This window comes from Sphaerodactylus townsendi, linkage group LG13 (assembly GCF_021028975.2).
Source record: "Sphaerodactylus townsendi isolate TG3544 linkage group LG13, MPM_Stown_v2.3, whole genome shotgun sequence".
NCBI lineage: Eukaryota > Metazoa > Chordata > Lepidosauria > Squamata > Sphaerodactylidae > Sphaerodactylus > Sphaerodactylus townsendi.
The window spans coordinates 2,442,649-2,456,630 of record NC_059437.1 but is presented as its reverse complement, the minus strand read 5'-3'; the positions used below and the strand labels follow the sequence as shown (position 1 = coordinate 2,456,630).

General features: G+C 48.3%; 1 protein-coding gene across 1 annotated transcript in view; it reads left to right on the top strand.

The window, feature by feature from the left end:
• MAGT1 (magnesium transporter 1) overlaps nucleotides 1-10,636 on the top strand; it is a 29,512-nt gene extending 18,876 nt beyond the window's left edge. Inside the window, exons 8-11 of the mRNA XM_048514807.1 lie at nucleotides 1,079-1,153; nucleotides 2,570-2,660; nucleotides 8,235-9,926; nucleotides 10,071-10,636. Coding sequence (XP_048370764.1) covers nucleotides 1,079-1,153; nucleotides 2,570-2,660; nucleotides 8,235-8,250 — 182 coding nt within the window. The 3' untranslated portion in view covers nucleotides 8,251-9,926; nucleotides 10,071-10,636. The remainder of the gene's footprint in view (nucleotides 1-1,078; nucleotides 1,154-2,569; nucleotides 2,661-8,234; nucleotides 9,927-10,070) is intronic.
• The last annotated feature ends 3,346 nt before the right edge of the window (nucleotides 10,637-13,982 follow it).

Here is a 13,982-nt window from a genome sequence, read left to right as displayed (position 1 = left end):
CAAATAATATTCTGTGTCCAGGTTGGTTTATCAAGCGTTCTGCTATTGCTGATTTTTCTGGCTGAAATAGTCTGCAGTGCCTTTCGTGTTCTTTGATTCGTGTCTGAGCGCTGCGTTTGGTGGTTCCTATGTAGACTTGTCCACAGTCTGCATATGTTTGCCAACATTATGCAGAAGTTTTCTGTTGCAGCTGTTCCTGCCTGTGGTGAGCTGCTTTGTGGGCCCATTTAAGTGATGGGCCCTAAACACATGAACTGGGTCAGACCAGACTTGTATGCTTAGACTGGCAGCAGCTCTCCAGGGCAACAGGCCGAGGTCTTTCACAGCACCTCCCCCTTGATCCTTTTAGCTGGAGATTCTGGGGACTGAACCTGGCACCTCCTGCATGACAAGCAGATGTTCTCCTGGATGGTGTAGGCCATCTTGTTTGGGTTGTTCTCTTCCGTCAATCAAGGAGGCAGGAAATATACTTTGGTCACTTCCTGTAGGCGGGTTGTAGCCATCTTGCCCCAGTGTCTTCCTGCCTCGTCAGGGAGTGCAGCAAATTCAACAGTCTCTTTGCTTATTGATGGGCTTCGTGTCCTTTGGATCCCAAAAACTCCTTTCTGTGTCTGTGAGAGCTTGTAGTCTTTTTTCCTTGTAACTCTGTGTCTGGGGTCCCTGCCCTCCTTGTGTTTCCCTCTTCCCGCCAAAAAAGCCTTCCCTTCAGCGGCTATGGCGTCGGCGCCATTTTCTCCTCACAAGGAGGGATTCTGCCGCTCAGCAGCGGGGAACACGGAGGGCAGTGACCAGGTCTGCCAGTCGAGCCTCTCGCTCTCCCCCGCGCAGCACAAAATGTGGGGCTAGCCAGCGGGCCTCTTCTACATCGCCCTTTTTAATCTAATGCTGAATACAGCTACGTTTATGTCTTTCCATCCTGGGTGTTGGCGAAGCCCCTTAAAACTCTTGGCTGGAACAGAACTTGGCTAGAACCGGCATCCTCGCTGATCTGTGCCGTTAGGAACGGGAGAGCAAAAGTGTCTTTGTTCTGTGCGCTCAAATTTGCCTCCTGTGGTTTGGCCTTAAGCTCCTGTTCCAGATGCAGGCGTGACCCTCGGCATGGTGCTTCTGCACGAAGCTGCTACCTGTGACATGGAAGTGGGGAAAAGAAAACGTAAGTCCCAGTTTGACGCCTCACCTCCTTGGCGGGTGCTCTTCGTGGTGTGTTTTTGGTGGTTGGCTGAATCATTGATACGTGGCTAAAAAAAAATCAAAATGGAACTCCACAGCGAGAAGGGGGCAGAGGATGCCGCTGAGCGTTTTCTCATTGATTTGGTTCTGGTCGCCACATCTCAAAAAGGATATTGAGGAGATAGAAAAAGTGCAGAGAAGGGCAACGAGAATGATTGAGGGACTGGAGCACCTTCCTTATGAGGAGAGGCTGCAGCGTTTGGGACTCTTTAGTTTGGAGAGGAGACGTCTGAGGGGGGATATGATTGAAGTCTATAAAATTATACATGGGGTAGAAAATGTGGACAGAGAGACATTTTTCTCTCTTTCTCACAATACTAGAACCAGGGGGCATTCATTGAAAATGCTGGGGGGAAGAATTAGGACTAACAAAAGGAAAACGCTTCTTCACGCAACGTGTGATTGGTGTTTGGAATATGCTGCCACAGGAGGTGGTGATGGCCACTAACCTGGATAGCTTTAAAAGGGGCTTGGACAGATTGATGGAGGAGAAGTCGATTTATGGCTACCAATCTTGATCCTCCTTGATCTGAGATTGCAAATGCCTAAGCAGACCAGGTGCTCGGGAGCAACAGCCGCAGAAGGCCATTGCTTTCACCTCCTGCAGGTGAGCTCCCAAAGGCACCTGGTGGGCCACTGCGAGTAGCAGAGAGCTGGACTAGATGGACTCTGGTCTGATCCAGCTGGCTTGTTCTTATGTTCTTATTTGACTTGGTTGGGAAAACAGTGTTAATAGAATGGTGTGCTGTCAAGTCCCAACTCGTGATGATCGCAGGATCATGCGGTTTTCAAAGCAAGTCTTCCTCTGCAGAACAACTCCCTTCTTTCCTGGTGGTCTCCAGTTTCAACGGTGGCTAACCCTCCACAGAGGCATAGCTGGGCCAAACTCCCCCCCAACATGGTCCATTCTCCTGCCCCCCACCCCACCCCCCGGCCGCTTACCTTGTTCTTAGTTTCAGGCTTAGTTTCAGGCTGAAAAGCGGCCAGGTGGGAACTACACTACCCAGGAGACCTTGGGGCTCTCAAGGTCTCCTGGGTAATGTAGTTCCACCAGGCTCCATTTCAGCCTGAATGGAACAGGCCGCTTTTCAGCCTGAAACGAAGAACTAAGGTAAGGGGGGAGGGAGCGATTTTACACCACCAAGGCTTGCGCCCGGTGCGCGGCGCACGCACCCCTTGTAGCTTCGCCTATGACCCTGTGTAGCTTCTAAGCTCAGACGAGATCAAGTTAGTCGGGGCTGTTGAGGCTGCTGAAACAGTGTTCGCGTTTTCCCCCGGTTCTGCCATGTATGAAGCTGGTTTGTTAAGCTGACTTTATTCTGTGTTTTGTTTTGAACAGTCATGTGCGTGGCTGGCATTGGCCTGGTGGTCTTGTTCTTCAGCTGGCTGCTCTCAATATTTAGGTCGAAATACCACGGCTATCCCTACAGGTATGCATATGTCAGTTGTTAAAATAATGCTGGTCAAGCCCATTGGTTTTTGATATGCTTCTGTGTGTCTCAAAAATGATTATCCAATGCCTTGAAAGGGCAGTGGTGGCGAACCTATGGCACGGGTGCCAGAGGTGGCACTCAGAGCCCTTTCCGTGGGCACGCGCCAATAGAGTCGCCCCCCTCCCCCACACATCTAAGCTGGCTTGGGCCACTGGGATCGATTATTAGCATTAAACCTAAGACCTAGTTTTGGGGAAGCAGTGTAGGTAACCCTGTTAAGCGCTGTTAAACCCCACTGATTTCCATGTGAAGAACTAAAGCACGATCCTTTACCTGAAAGTAAGCTTGGTTGCTGACAACAGGGCTTGCTTCTGAGTAAACCCTCCTAGGGTAGTGATTCACCCATTGGAAGAGTTGCACAGTTGCTTCAAAGCAAAGCCACCGACTACCACCAAGCTTACTCCTGAGTAACCCACGCCTCGGAGCCAACTGTTTTTTCTAAACGAAAACCTCAGTATTAAATTGCCATGTTGGCACTTTGCAATAAATAAGTGGGTTTTGGGTTGCAATTTGGGCACTCGGTCTCGAAAAGGTTCGCCATCACTGAAGTAGGGTGTTCCAGGGATTGCTCATTCCCATTTAATCAAAGCAGGTTACCAAAAATACTTTGTTCTGGTGTTGACGTGATTTCACTGCTCGAAATCCTGCTGAGAACAAAAGGCTAGCAGAAGATTAAAGTATGAAGTGGTTGACAAGAAGTGGGAGCGAGAACAGACTGAGACCAGGTGAGTCCCGGGGGTCTGCAACCTGCGGCTCTCCAGATGTTCATGGACTACAATTCCCACCAGCCCTTGCCACCATGGCCAATTGGGAATTGTAGTCCATGAACATCTGGAGAGCTGCAGTTTGCAGACCCCCGCTGTAGACAAACTGCTCAAGCATTTTATACAATAGGTCAGCCATTCTCAACCAGGGTTCCGTGGTACCCTAGGGTGCCGTGAGCATGTCCCAGGGGTACTGCGGCAACACTACTGCCCCCAACCCTGCAACTCTTCCTACGGGTGAATCATGACCCTAGGAGGGTTTACTCAGAAGCAAGCCACATTGCCAGCAACCGAGCTTACACCCAGGTAAAGGATCGCACTTTAGTTCTTTGCATGGAAATCAGTGGGGTTTAACAGCGCTTAACAGGGTTACCTACACTGCTTCCCCAAAACAAGGTCTTAAGTTTAATGCTAATAATCGAGCCCAGCGGCCCAGGCCAGCCTAGATATGGGGGGGGGATTTCCCCCCCACATGATGAACTCTGTGCGTGCCCACAGACAGGGCTCTGAGTGCCACCTCTGGCATCCGTGCCATAGGTTCGCCACCACTGGTATAGATCCTTCTGGGTGATACTGTAGCTCCGAGCATACTACTTAATCTTGCATGGTGATTGCTTGTCATGCAAGAGTAGGGCAGCAGCCCTTTTAATCACCGAAAACAGTCGAGGCACCGTTTGTGAGCTCCCCATCTGAAAAAATGAGGTAAAGGAAGGAGGGACAGAGAAGGAGCTGAAGGCCGCCCAGCAGCCGCTGTGCCTGTTGACTGGAAGTTCTGCAAAGAGAGCTTCATGGCCACTGTGCCCTTGACAATCAAGCTGAAGAGACGTTTGCGTCCGCAACGTACACACCGTGTGAAGGCTGCAGTCCCAAACTCTGTGTATGTTTTTCAAGAACTTCCCTCTCAAAAAGTGGTTCCTGAACTTGTTTTTTGGGGACTTGTAAATTCCAAAAGCAGCTTGAAGGCTCCAGAAAGCTCCCAGGAGGTGCAGGTGAACACAGCAATTGTGTGGCAAGACCTGCACAGCCAGGTAAGTCGTTGAAAACCCAGGAACGAGCCTCACGCTGAGCTCCTGGGTCTCTGGGCCCTGTTTGCCCAGACTTTTTAGTTTGGAGAGGAGGCGGCTGAGGGGAAATATGATTGAAGTCTACAAAATTATGCACGGGGTAGAAAATGTGGACAGAGAGAAATTTTTCTCTCTTTCTCACAATACTAGAACCAGGGGGCATTCATTGAAATGCTGGGGGGAAGAATTAGGACTAATAAAAGGAAACACTTCTTCACGCAACGTGTGATTGGTGTTTGGAATATGCTGCCACAGGAGGTGGTGATGGCCACTCACCTGGATAGCTTTAAAAGGGGCTTGGACAGATTGATGGAGGAGAAGTCGATCTCTGGCTACCAATCTTGATCCTCCTTGATCTCAGATTGCAAATGCCTTAGCAGACCAGGTGCTCAGGAGCAGCAGCAGCAGCAGGCCATTGCTTTCACCTCCTGCACGTGAGCTCCCAAAGGCACCTGGTGGGCCACTGCGAGTAGCAGAGTGCTGGACTAGATGGACTCTGGTCTGATCCAGCTGGCTTGTTCTTATGTTCTTAAAATGTTGACAGAGAGAAATTTTTCTCTCTTTCTTACAATACTAGAACCAGGGGGCATTCATTGAAAATGCTGGGGGGAAGAATTAGGACTAATAAAAGGAAACATTTCTTCACGCAACGTGTGATTGGTGTTTGGAATATGCTGCCACAGGAGGTGGTGATGGCCACTAACCTTGATAGCTTTAAAAGGGGCTTGGACAGATTCATGGAGGAGAAGTCGATTTATGGCTACCAATCTTAATCCTCCTTGATCTGAGATTGCAAATGCCTTAGCAGTCCAGGTGCTCGGGAGCAGCAGCCGCAGAAGGCCATTGCTTTCACCTCCTGCATGTGAGCTCCCAAAGGCACCTGGTGGGCCACTGCGAGTAGCAGAGTGCTGGACTAGATGGACTCTGGTCTGATCCAGCTGGCTTCTTCTTATGTTCTTATGTTCTTATGACGTTCACTTGGTGGTTGGTCTCAAAGGTCAGCCAGGGATCTTTTCACAACCTTGTTATCTGCAGTTCTTTAAACTGGAGGTGTTGAGACCAGTGACGCACGGCCCTAGGGACAGGGTTGCCACTAGTATGGTCCGGGGGGGGGGAGCGCAAAATCGGGCCCCCACATGACCAGAAAGATGGCAAGGCATCAGGAAGTCCTGCTACCTTGTAGTCTTCGGGCGCTCTTGGCCCCGCCCATGTCAAAATTAACATGGGTGGGGCCAAGGAAACCCGAGGACACTACCCCCCCAAGCCTCGCCCTCCCCTCCTGGCTCCCAGGTGGCAGCCAGCAGTCCCTTCTGCCCTCCCCTCTGGAGAGAGCAGAAGCAACTGAGGCTCCGACCTCATCTCCTTTGCTTTTGTAAGCACAGGGGCAGGGCTTGGGGGCGTGTGATCAGTCAGCTGTGATTTCTCTCCAACTGCGGAACACTAAACAAATGTTCTCCTGTCTCGTATTTTAAGGCACTGTTGGGTGACTCAATTGTGTTCTCCCGTCATGCTTTTCCTGCACAGCACTCTAATCAAACAGGGAGTTGTTGCCAACTGGCTTGAGTGGTTACTACGCTGTACATTTTGACGTGAGGAAAAAACACCTAATGTTGTAAAGACGCTGATGTGTCCCTGGTTCATCCGATAATCAGACTCAATTGATAATGAAATATTTTTTATTGAAAGACAGGTTCCAGGTATAATGAGTGGTAAAGATGGGGTGTTGTGTGTTTTCCAGGCTGTCTGGCCGTGTTCCAGTAGCATTTTCTCCTGACATTTTGCCTGCATCTGTGGCTGCTGGCATCTTCAGATCCTCTGAAGGTGCCAGCCACAGATGCAGGCAAAACATCAGGCGAGAATGCTACTAGAACACGGCTATGAAAGCCTTCGACAATACAGTGGTAAAGATCTTTTGACAAGATTACTTTTTGGCCCTCAAATTTCCCGAGATATACATCTCCGCCCACCTGTTGCTAAGCTCTCCAGTTCCCCTTAGCCCAGGGGTGGGCAATTATTTTTTCCATGGGGCCGCATAAGAAACAGAAAATATTGAGGAGGGCCGGGCCAAAAGGCTGAACTCAATTCTGCATAATAGGGGCTGATAAGTGACAGACAGGTGCACAGATCAACTTGGAATCAGTGGCAACAGTTCTGCATACAACACTATTTGGCACAAAGAATCACAGGCTTAACCTACCTGCATAGTTGTCCACTGTGACAATCAAGCAAGTGGGGAGACTTAAGTCCCTTTTCATCGACTGGTGCTTTTGAAAGCCCCGCAGAAGCCGGTTGCCTTGGTTGCCAGCTTCTGCGGGGCTTTCAAAGGCGCCTGGCTCCCCAGCAAGGCAGGGGGGCCAGTCAGGGTCATCCGGCGGGCCGGATGTGGCCCACGGGCCGTATAATGCCCAGGTCTGCCTTAGCCACTTCTCAGGTTTTGCAAGGTTCCCAGACAGAGCATCTGTCTTCCCCCTCTGAGAATCTCTGTCCTTTAAAGTGCGCCTGCAAGCAAAGCAGCGGTTCAGCAGAAAGTGAAAGTAACCAAGAGAGAGAGCAGTTAACAGTTACCATAACAATCCAGAGACCCAGATGCCAGATCCCATCCTGGAAACGTGGCAAAACGTGGCAAGAACAGACCAGGGCTTGATGAGCACATAAATTGGGCTGGTTCGTGAAGAGTGGTGGGGAGTATGTCTTGCATGGTAAACAAAACCCCAGAGGGAGCTGGGATACTATCCTCACCCGTCTTCTGTTGTTGCCTCCTGGCTGGGGAAGAGCAAGGTGAAGGACGACAAAGAACACTTTTAACCCATTCAAAATCACCAGTACTTCATCCCCATCATTAGGCAGGGCAGCAGTGGCATAGTGGTTAAGAGCAGGTGTCCTCTAATCTGGAGGAACCGGGTTTGATTCCCCGCTCTGCCGCCTGTGCTGCGGAGGCTTCTCTGGGGAATTCAGATTAGCCTGTACGCTCCCACACACGCCAGCTGGGTGACCTTGGGCTAGCCACAGTTCTTCGGAGCTCTCTCAGCCCCACCTACCTCATGGGGTGTTTGTTGTGAGGGGGGAAGGTCAAGGAGATTGTAAGCCCCTTTGAGTCTTCTGCAGGAGAGAAAGGGGGGATATAAATCCAAACTCTTCTTCTTCATCATCATCATCATTAGGAAGGACAGCAGTAGCATAGTGGTTAAGAGCAGGTGTCCTCTAATCTGGAGGAACTGGGTTTGATTCCCCGCTCTGCTGCTTGAGCTGTGGAGGTTTATCTGGGGAATTCAGATTAGCCTGTGCACTCCCAACACACACCAACTGGGTGACCTTGGGCTAGTCACAGTTCTTCTGAGCGCTCTCAGCCCCACCTACCTCACAGGGTGTTTGTTGTGGGGGTGGGGGGAAGGAATTTGTAAGCCTCTTTGAGTCTCCTTGCAGGAGAGAAAGGGGGTTATAAAACTCTTCTCCTCCTCCTCCTCCTGGGGCTTGTAGTGCTTGTACTGATCTGTCTTCTGGGTACCTGTTTGCACTCTTTCAGCACATTCTTTAACATGCTCCAAACAATGCTGAAATGATGATGAACTGTTGAATACTGTGATTTTCTCTGAAATCAGAAAGTGTATGAAAATCAGGAAATGAGAGGAAGTTTGCTTATTTACATTTTGTGTTGATCTGAAAAACCGCTTCCTGTCTTCCAGCTTCCTACTGAGTTAAGGAATGTTACGACTTGGCTGTCTATGCGGAACGGAACTGACGTGTTCAGCGTGCCTGGTTCATGCTACCTCTCTTTGAAAAGAACAAGATGGTTGCACGCCAAACCAAAGATGCTGAGTGCCTTCACACGACAAATAATTTGCCCTGATTTTCGTGGGGGGATTGTGAAGGCAACATTAATGCTCTCTATTTACCTTTGTTAAGCCTATTGTAATTGGGAATTGAGAAACTGGGCTTTGTTTCTAATTTGTTAAAGCAATAAAACTTAGAACACAATTCAGAAACCCCCGTTAGGTATGCTCTGTACAGGAGTAGAGGATACTAACATCCCCCCCACCCCACTCCCACCTGCAGCTCTTTGCATAGCATCATGGGGTATTTCCCAATCTCTTCCTGAGATTTTAGAGGAGCTTTCAGGGCACTGGCTTGGTGGGCGTTGTCATGTGCTCTTAGGTGGTTGCTCTCATTTTTCAAAAGGTCATTTTTCCAGTACTTGTTAAGATTTATCTTCAAACCAAATTCTCTTTCCTGTTGTGGAGGAGTCCACAAAGTATTTACCTCCTTCCGTCCTACCGTATTCTGTCCCAATGTTGCTGAAATGGGGGAGGTATCTACCATGTTTCTGTCCTACAAGGAGGAGTCCACAAAGTATTTATCCTTCTGTCCTAACGTATTCTGTCCTTATGCCGCTGAAATGGGGAAGGGGTGCCTACCATTTTTCTGTGCTACAGTGTAAAGTGGCAAGTGGTCCTTTGGGAAGAGAGTAGTGGGCTCTGAATGCCATTAAAAGTGACACCACCGAAAGTAACTTGGATGGCTTCCCTGAGTGTTAGCACTTTCCCTCTTAAAAGAGAGAGACTAGATCCCCCGCTCTGCTGACCTGCACTGGCAATCTGCTTGAGAGAACGCTTTCAGGACGACGACGCCTCCATTCCTGCAACTAAACTCTCACAGGCTGATTCCGCATGGGCCAAAAACAGCAGTGTGAAAACGGTGTGAAAACAGTATAAACCCTTTTACACCATTTTAAACCCTTTTACACCCTTTTCACACCATTTTCACACTGCTGTTTTTGGCCCATGCGGAATCAGCCACAGCTCCAGAAAACACCTTGGGTGTCAACATTGTTTTGAAGGCCTGTAGCAAAAGTTTCTCTCATTCAGGGGCTTCTGTATAATTCATGATTTAATTGTTTGTCTCTGAAGGATGCAAAGCCAGGATCTGTGTTTATCGTGTACAGAAGCCTGCTGAACATACTCTGATCTTCCAGCGACGGTTGGTGTGCTCAGATTTGATGATTCCAATTATCTGTTTTTTGGGGGAGCAGGAAAGAGATTCAGTTCCCACCCCTCCAAAGTGAGTGGCGGGTTCTTTTAAAGCAGGTTGTGCCGTCAGTCTGTTCGATTCTGCGTAGACAGTGGCCATGCCTGCTGCTTTAAGCACTAGATGCTGGATTAATTTTTTTTTACCCCACCTAGGATCCTTCTGGCACGTGGGACCCAATCCACGTGGACGTATGATATTGTGTCATCGTATTCATGCCTTTGTTTGACTGGGACAATAAACATCCAAGATGTGTGCATCTCACTTTCAGAATTCAGGCTGAGTGGCAAACCTGCTGGCCTTCTGCTGCTGTGGACTTTGAATGGCGACTATTTCTAAATGCAGAGAGGTGTGTGTGTGTGGCCCCTTCCGCACATGCAGAATAATGCATTTTCCATTCAGTTTCACAACGTTTTGCAAGTGGATTTTGCTATTCCGCACTGCTACGAAGAGCATTGAAAGTGGATTGAAAGAGCATTATTCTGCATGTGCGGAAGGGGCCTGTGTGTGTGTAGCTCCTTATTTTGAGATCAGAAGTTTAGTGGGAGAGGGACATATTCTGCTTTAGCTGTGGATTTTGTTTTGGTGCCCTGATAAGAATTAGGATTCAAACGGCACATTTTTCCATCTGTCCCACTCCCGTAAAAGGTGCTTTGCTTAGTTTTCATAGTGATGCCCAGGTGCCTTGAGGAAATCGTTTAAGGGTTGTAGGGGCCGTATTGAATATGGAAAGCTGGCTGCTTAGCTTGATCACCGTCTCCTGCAAGGCAGCGGAATCGTAGACGCGCAGGAACAATCTACTGTTTCTCCTCAGCGGGAGGGGGAAACATTGTTTTTAAAAATCAAGAAGTCGCTGCTCCTCAGCTCTGTAATTCTCTCTTATGCAAGTTTGCTGTGTTTAATTACACATTTCAAGTGCCTTAATTCAGTCTGTTTTTTGGTATTAACTCCTGAATGTTTCCAGACATGTTTTTATACCATTCAAAGCAACCAGTTGTAGCTCAGACACTGAAATAACTGATTTAGGTCTTGGATGGCTTTCAATAAATACTTTACAGCCTTCTCTGTACTGTTGTCTTTGGGGCTCTACTGTTGTTTTTAGTACAGTTTTAATGGTGAGGGTGACTGTGCTTGCTGTGAAATTGAGACCAAGGGTTCCCTGTTGACTGTTGTTACCATTGAGGTACCCCATGAAAACATCTAGACTAACCAATTGAGAAGGTATGCTTCTATTGCAGTACTAGACACACAACAAAGTTACAGGGTGAAAATCTTGGAAAATACTTTATAGCAAACCATGTAACACAGTGATGGCGAACCTATGGCACAGGTGCCAAAGGTGGCACTCGGAGCCCTCTCTGTGGGCACGCACGCATAGAGTTTGTCATGTGGGGGTGGAAAATCACCCCTCACACACACACCCATCTAGGCTGGCCTGGGCCACTGAGCACGATGTGTGCACACCGCGGTGACCAGGGAGGACTTGGCTGGCGGGCCTGGTGCCTGTGCTCTGGGTGGCTGCTGCCTGGGGGGGTGGGCACAGAGGGGGCAGAGATGCTAGAGAGGCACAGAGCGGTGTGCATGGGACTTGCTGGATCCTACAGCAGGCTGGCCCCTGCTTGAGTGGGTGGGGTGAAGGAAGAGAGAGCCAACCGTTTTTTTCTAAACTAAAACCTCAGCATTCAGGTTAAATTGCCGGGTTGGCACTTAGCAATAAATAACTGGGGTTTGGGCACTCGGTCTTGAAAAGGTTCACCATCACTGATGTAACATGTGCCAACTAGCATGCAGGGAAGAGCTTAAGAACATCTCAGAGAAATGGATCATACTAATAAGGGGGGGAAAGCCTTTATAAAAGGCACCTGGAGCAGACTGTTGACAGCGGAGGTCCGAGGTTTCCCTTCCCACTTAAATCAGAAGAACGGCGATTACCTGAGACTGGCCGGGGAATTTTACTTTGCCTTTCCTTTTCCTTTCTTCTGTCCACTTTTGGGTTTTTTTGAAACCTGGTATGAAACCTGCCGACCCACCCCCCCGCTCCATATGGGCTGCTAGGAGCACAGCTGAGGACGCCGAAGCCGCTACCTGCCCCTGCCCTGCAACTGATCCAGGGAAAGCGGTGGAGCAGAGCCAACTCGGCTGGCGAGACGAGCAGCTATCAGGACAGGTTGAGCTCTCATGAGGCTTTCCCCCACTTTTTAAGGAGCAGCAGTGGCGTAGGAGGCTAAGAGCTCGTGTATCTAATCTGGAGGAACTGGGTTTGATTCCCAGCTCTGCCGCCTGAGCTGTGGAGGCTTCTCTGGGGAATTCAAATTGGCCTGTACACTCCCACACACGCCAGCTGGGTGACCTTGGGCTAGTCACAGCTTCTCGGAGCTCTCTCAGCCCCACCTACCTCACAGGGTGTTTGTTGTGAGGGGGGAAGGGCAAGGAGATTGTAAGCCCCTTTGAGTCTCCTGCAGGAGAGAAAGGGGGGATATAAATCCAAACTCTTCTTCTTCTTCTTAAGGAGAAAAAAGGAAATGTTGAGAGAATTGAAATCTATGTCATAACTTGCTTCACAACACAAAGTGCATGAGTTATAATTTAGTTAGGTATACAATTGTACTGTTTGGGATATTTATAAAACATTAAAGTATAAATCTTTGTTTCCAAAAGAAATTGCAAATGTTCACAATGCTTAAAATAACTGAATGAGTATCAAGCTGTTGCAACCCAGTGCTAGCTTAGTATATGTTTTTTAAATTTTTGCCATCTGAGCAGGAAACATAACATGTTGGAAGGTAGAAAACAAATTCCCTTTAGTAAAGGGAAAACAAATTCCCTTTAGTAAAACAAATTCCCTTTAGTAAAGGGGAGCCTATTATTTGAACAGAAACTCTCAGAGTCACAATAGGTGGGACTGCCGACACATTTTCATAATATACTAAACTTAATAATGTTGAAAACACTGTCGTACAGGTATAGATCAAACCACTTCAGTGCTAAAACTGAGCCCTGTTGATCACCTTCACCAAGGTAGAGAGTGCAACATCTTCATGAGAAACAGCAACCTATCAGGGATATTCCAACATTTCTATTTACTCCATAGAGAAGGGTGAGGGATTGATTTAAAAGCTGCATGTAAATCGAGAAATGCTGAATATAGCTTTCTTTTAGGTGAAGATACCCTGTTTCCCCGAATATAAGACCTCCCCGGAAAATAAGACGTAGTAGAGGTTTTGCTGAAGTGCGAAATATAAGGCATCCCCCAAAAGTAAGACGTAGCAAAGTTTTTGTTTGGAAGCATGCCCGACAAACAGAACACAGGGAAATAAGACATCCCCTGAAAATAAGACATAGCGCATCTTTGGGAGCAAAAATTAATATAAGACACTCTTATATTCGGGGAAACACGGTATATATTTATTTTTAGCAAGGAAAGAGTAAATGGTCCCACAGATTCATCGGCCTCGGTCCATTTAGGGATTTAAAGTAGGGGTGGCAAACCAATGGTGCTCCAGATGTTCATGGATCACAATTCCCATTGACCATGCTGGCAGCAGCTGATGGGAATTGTAGTCCATAAACATCTGGAGCACCATAGTTTGGCCACCCCTGCTTTAAAGGTTAATACCAACACCTTGAACCTGATGCAATACTCTACCTGGAGCCATTGCAGTCGATCAAGCACTGGATGGATGTGAGCTCTTTATGATGTCCCTTGTGAGGCTTCATGCAGCTGAATTTTGAATCAGTTGGAGCTTCTGGATCAGTCTCAAAGGTTACAGAAGCGAGTTACAGACATCTCGTTTGGAGACGACCATTGCATGGACCACCGTAGCAAGGTCAAGTGAGACGATAAGGTGCTAATTGCCTAGCCTGACATAGATGAAAAAATGGCAATCTGGCTGCATGTGAGACCTGAGCTTTCACAGAGATGGGATTTTTTCGTCCCAATGCACATCACCTCACACCTTGAGCTTCACTTGTCGTGCTGTTGCCCAATTTGTGGAGATCCTCCTGAAGCTCTTCAATCAGCCTTGGACAATCCTAAACAACTTCGTCCTCTGTAAAAGTAGCCTCTAAACGACCTTTTCAACTCTGCCCGAGGCTGGTGGAGTGCTCTGCTCAATGGACCAGGGCCCTGCAGGATCTATCACAGTTCTGCAAGTGTTGTTCCTCCAAGCCACAGGTGTCAAACTTGCGGCCCTCCAGATGTTATGGACTACAGTTCCCATCATCCCCTACCAGCATGATCCATAACATCTGGAGGGCCGCGAGTTTGACACCTATGCTCCAAGCCTATGGTTGAGGGCAGCAATGGCATTCCAACTTAGCTGGCCTCTCCTCTCTTTTTCTCTTGTGATGGTTAGGTTACTAGGTTATTGCTGCTATTCCAGCCTTTGCTGTAATATGTACGGATGGGT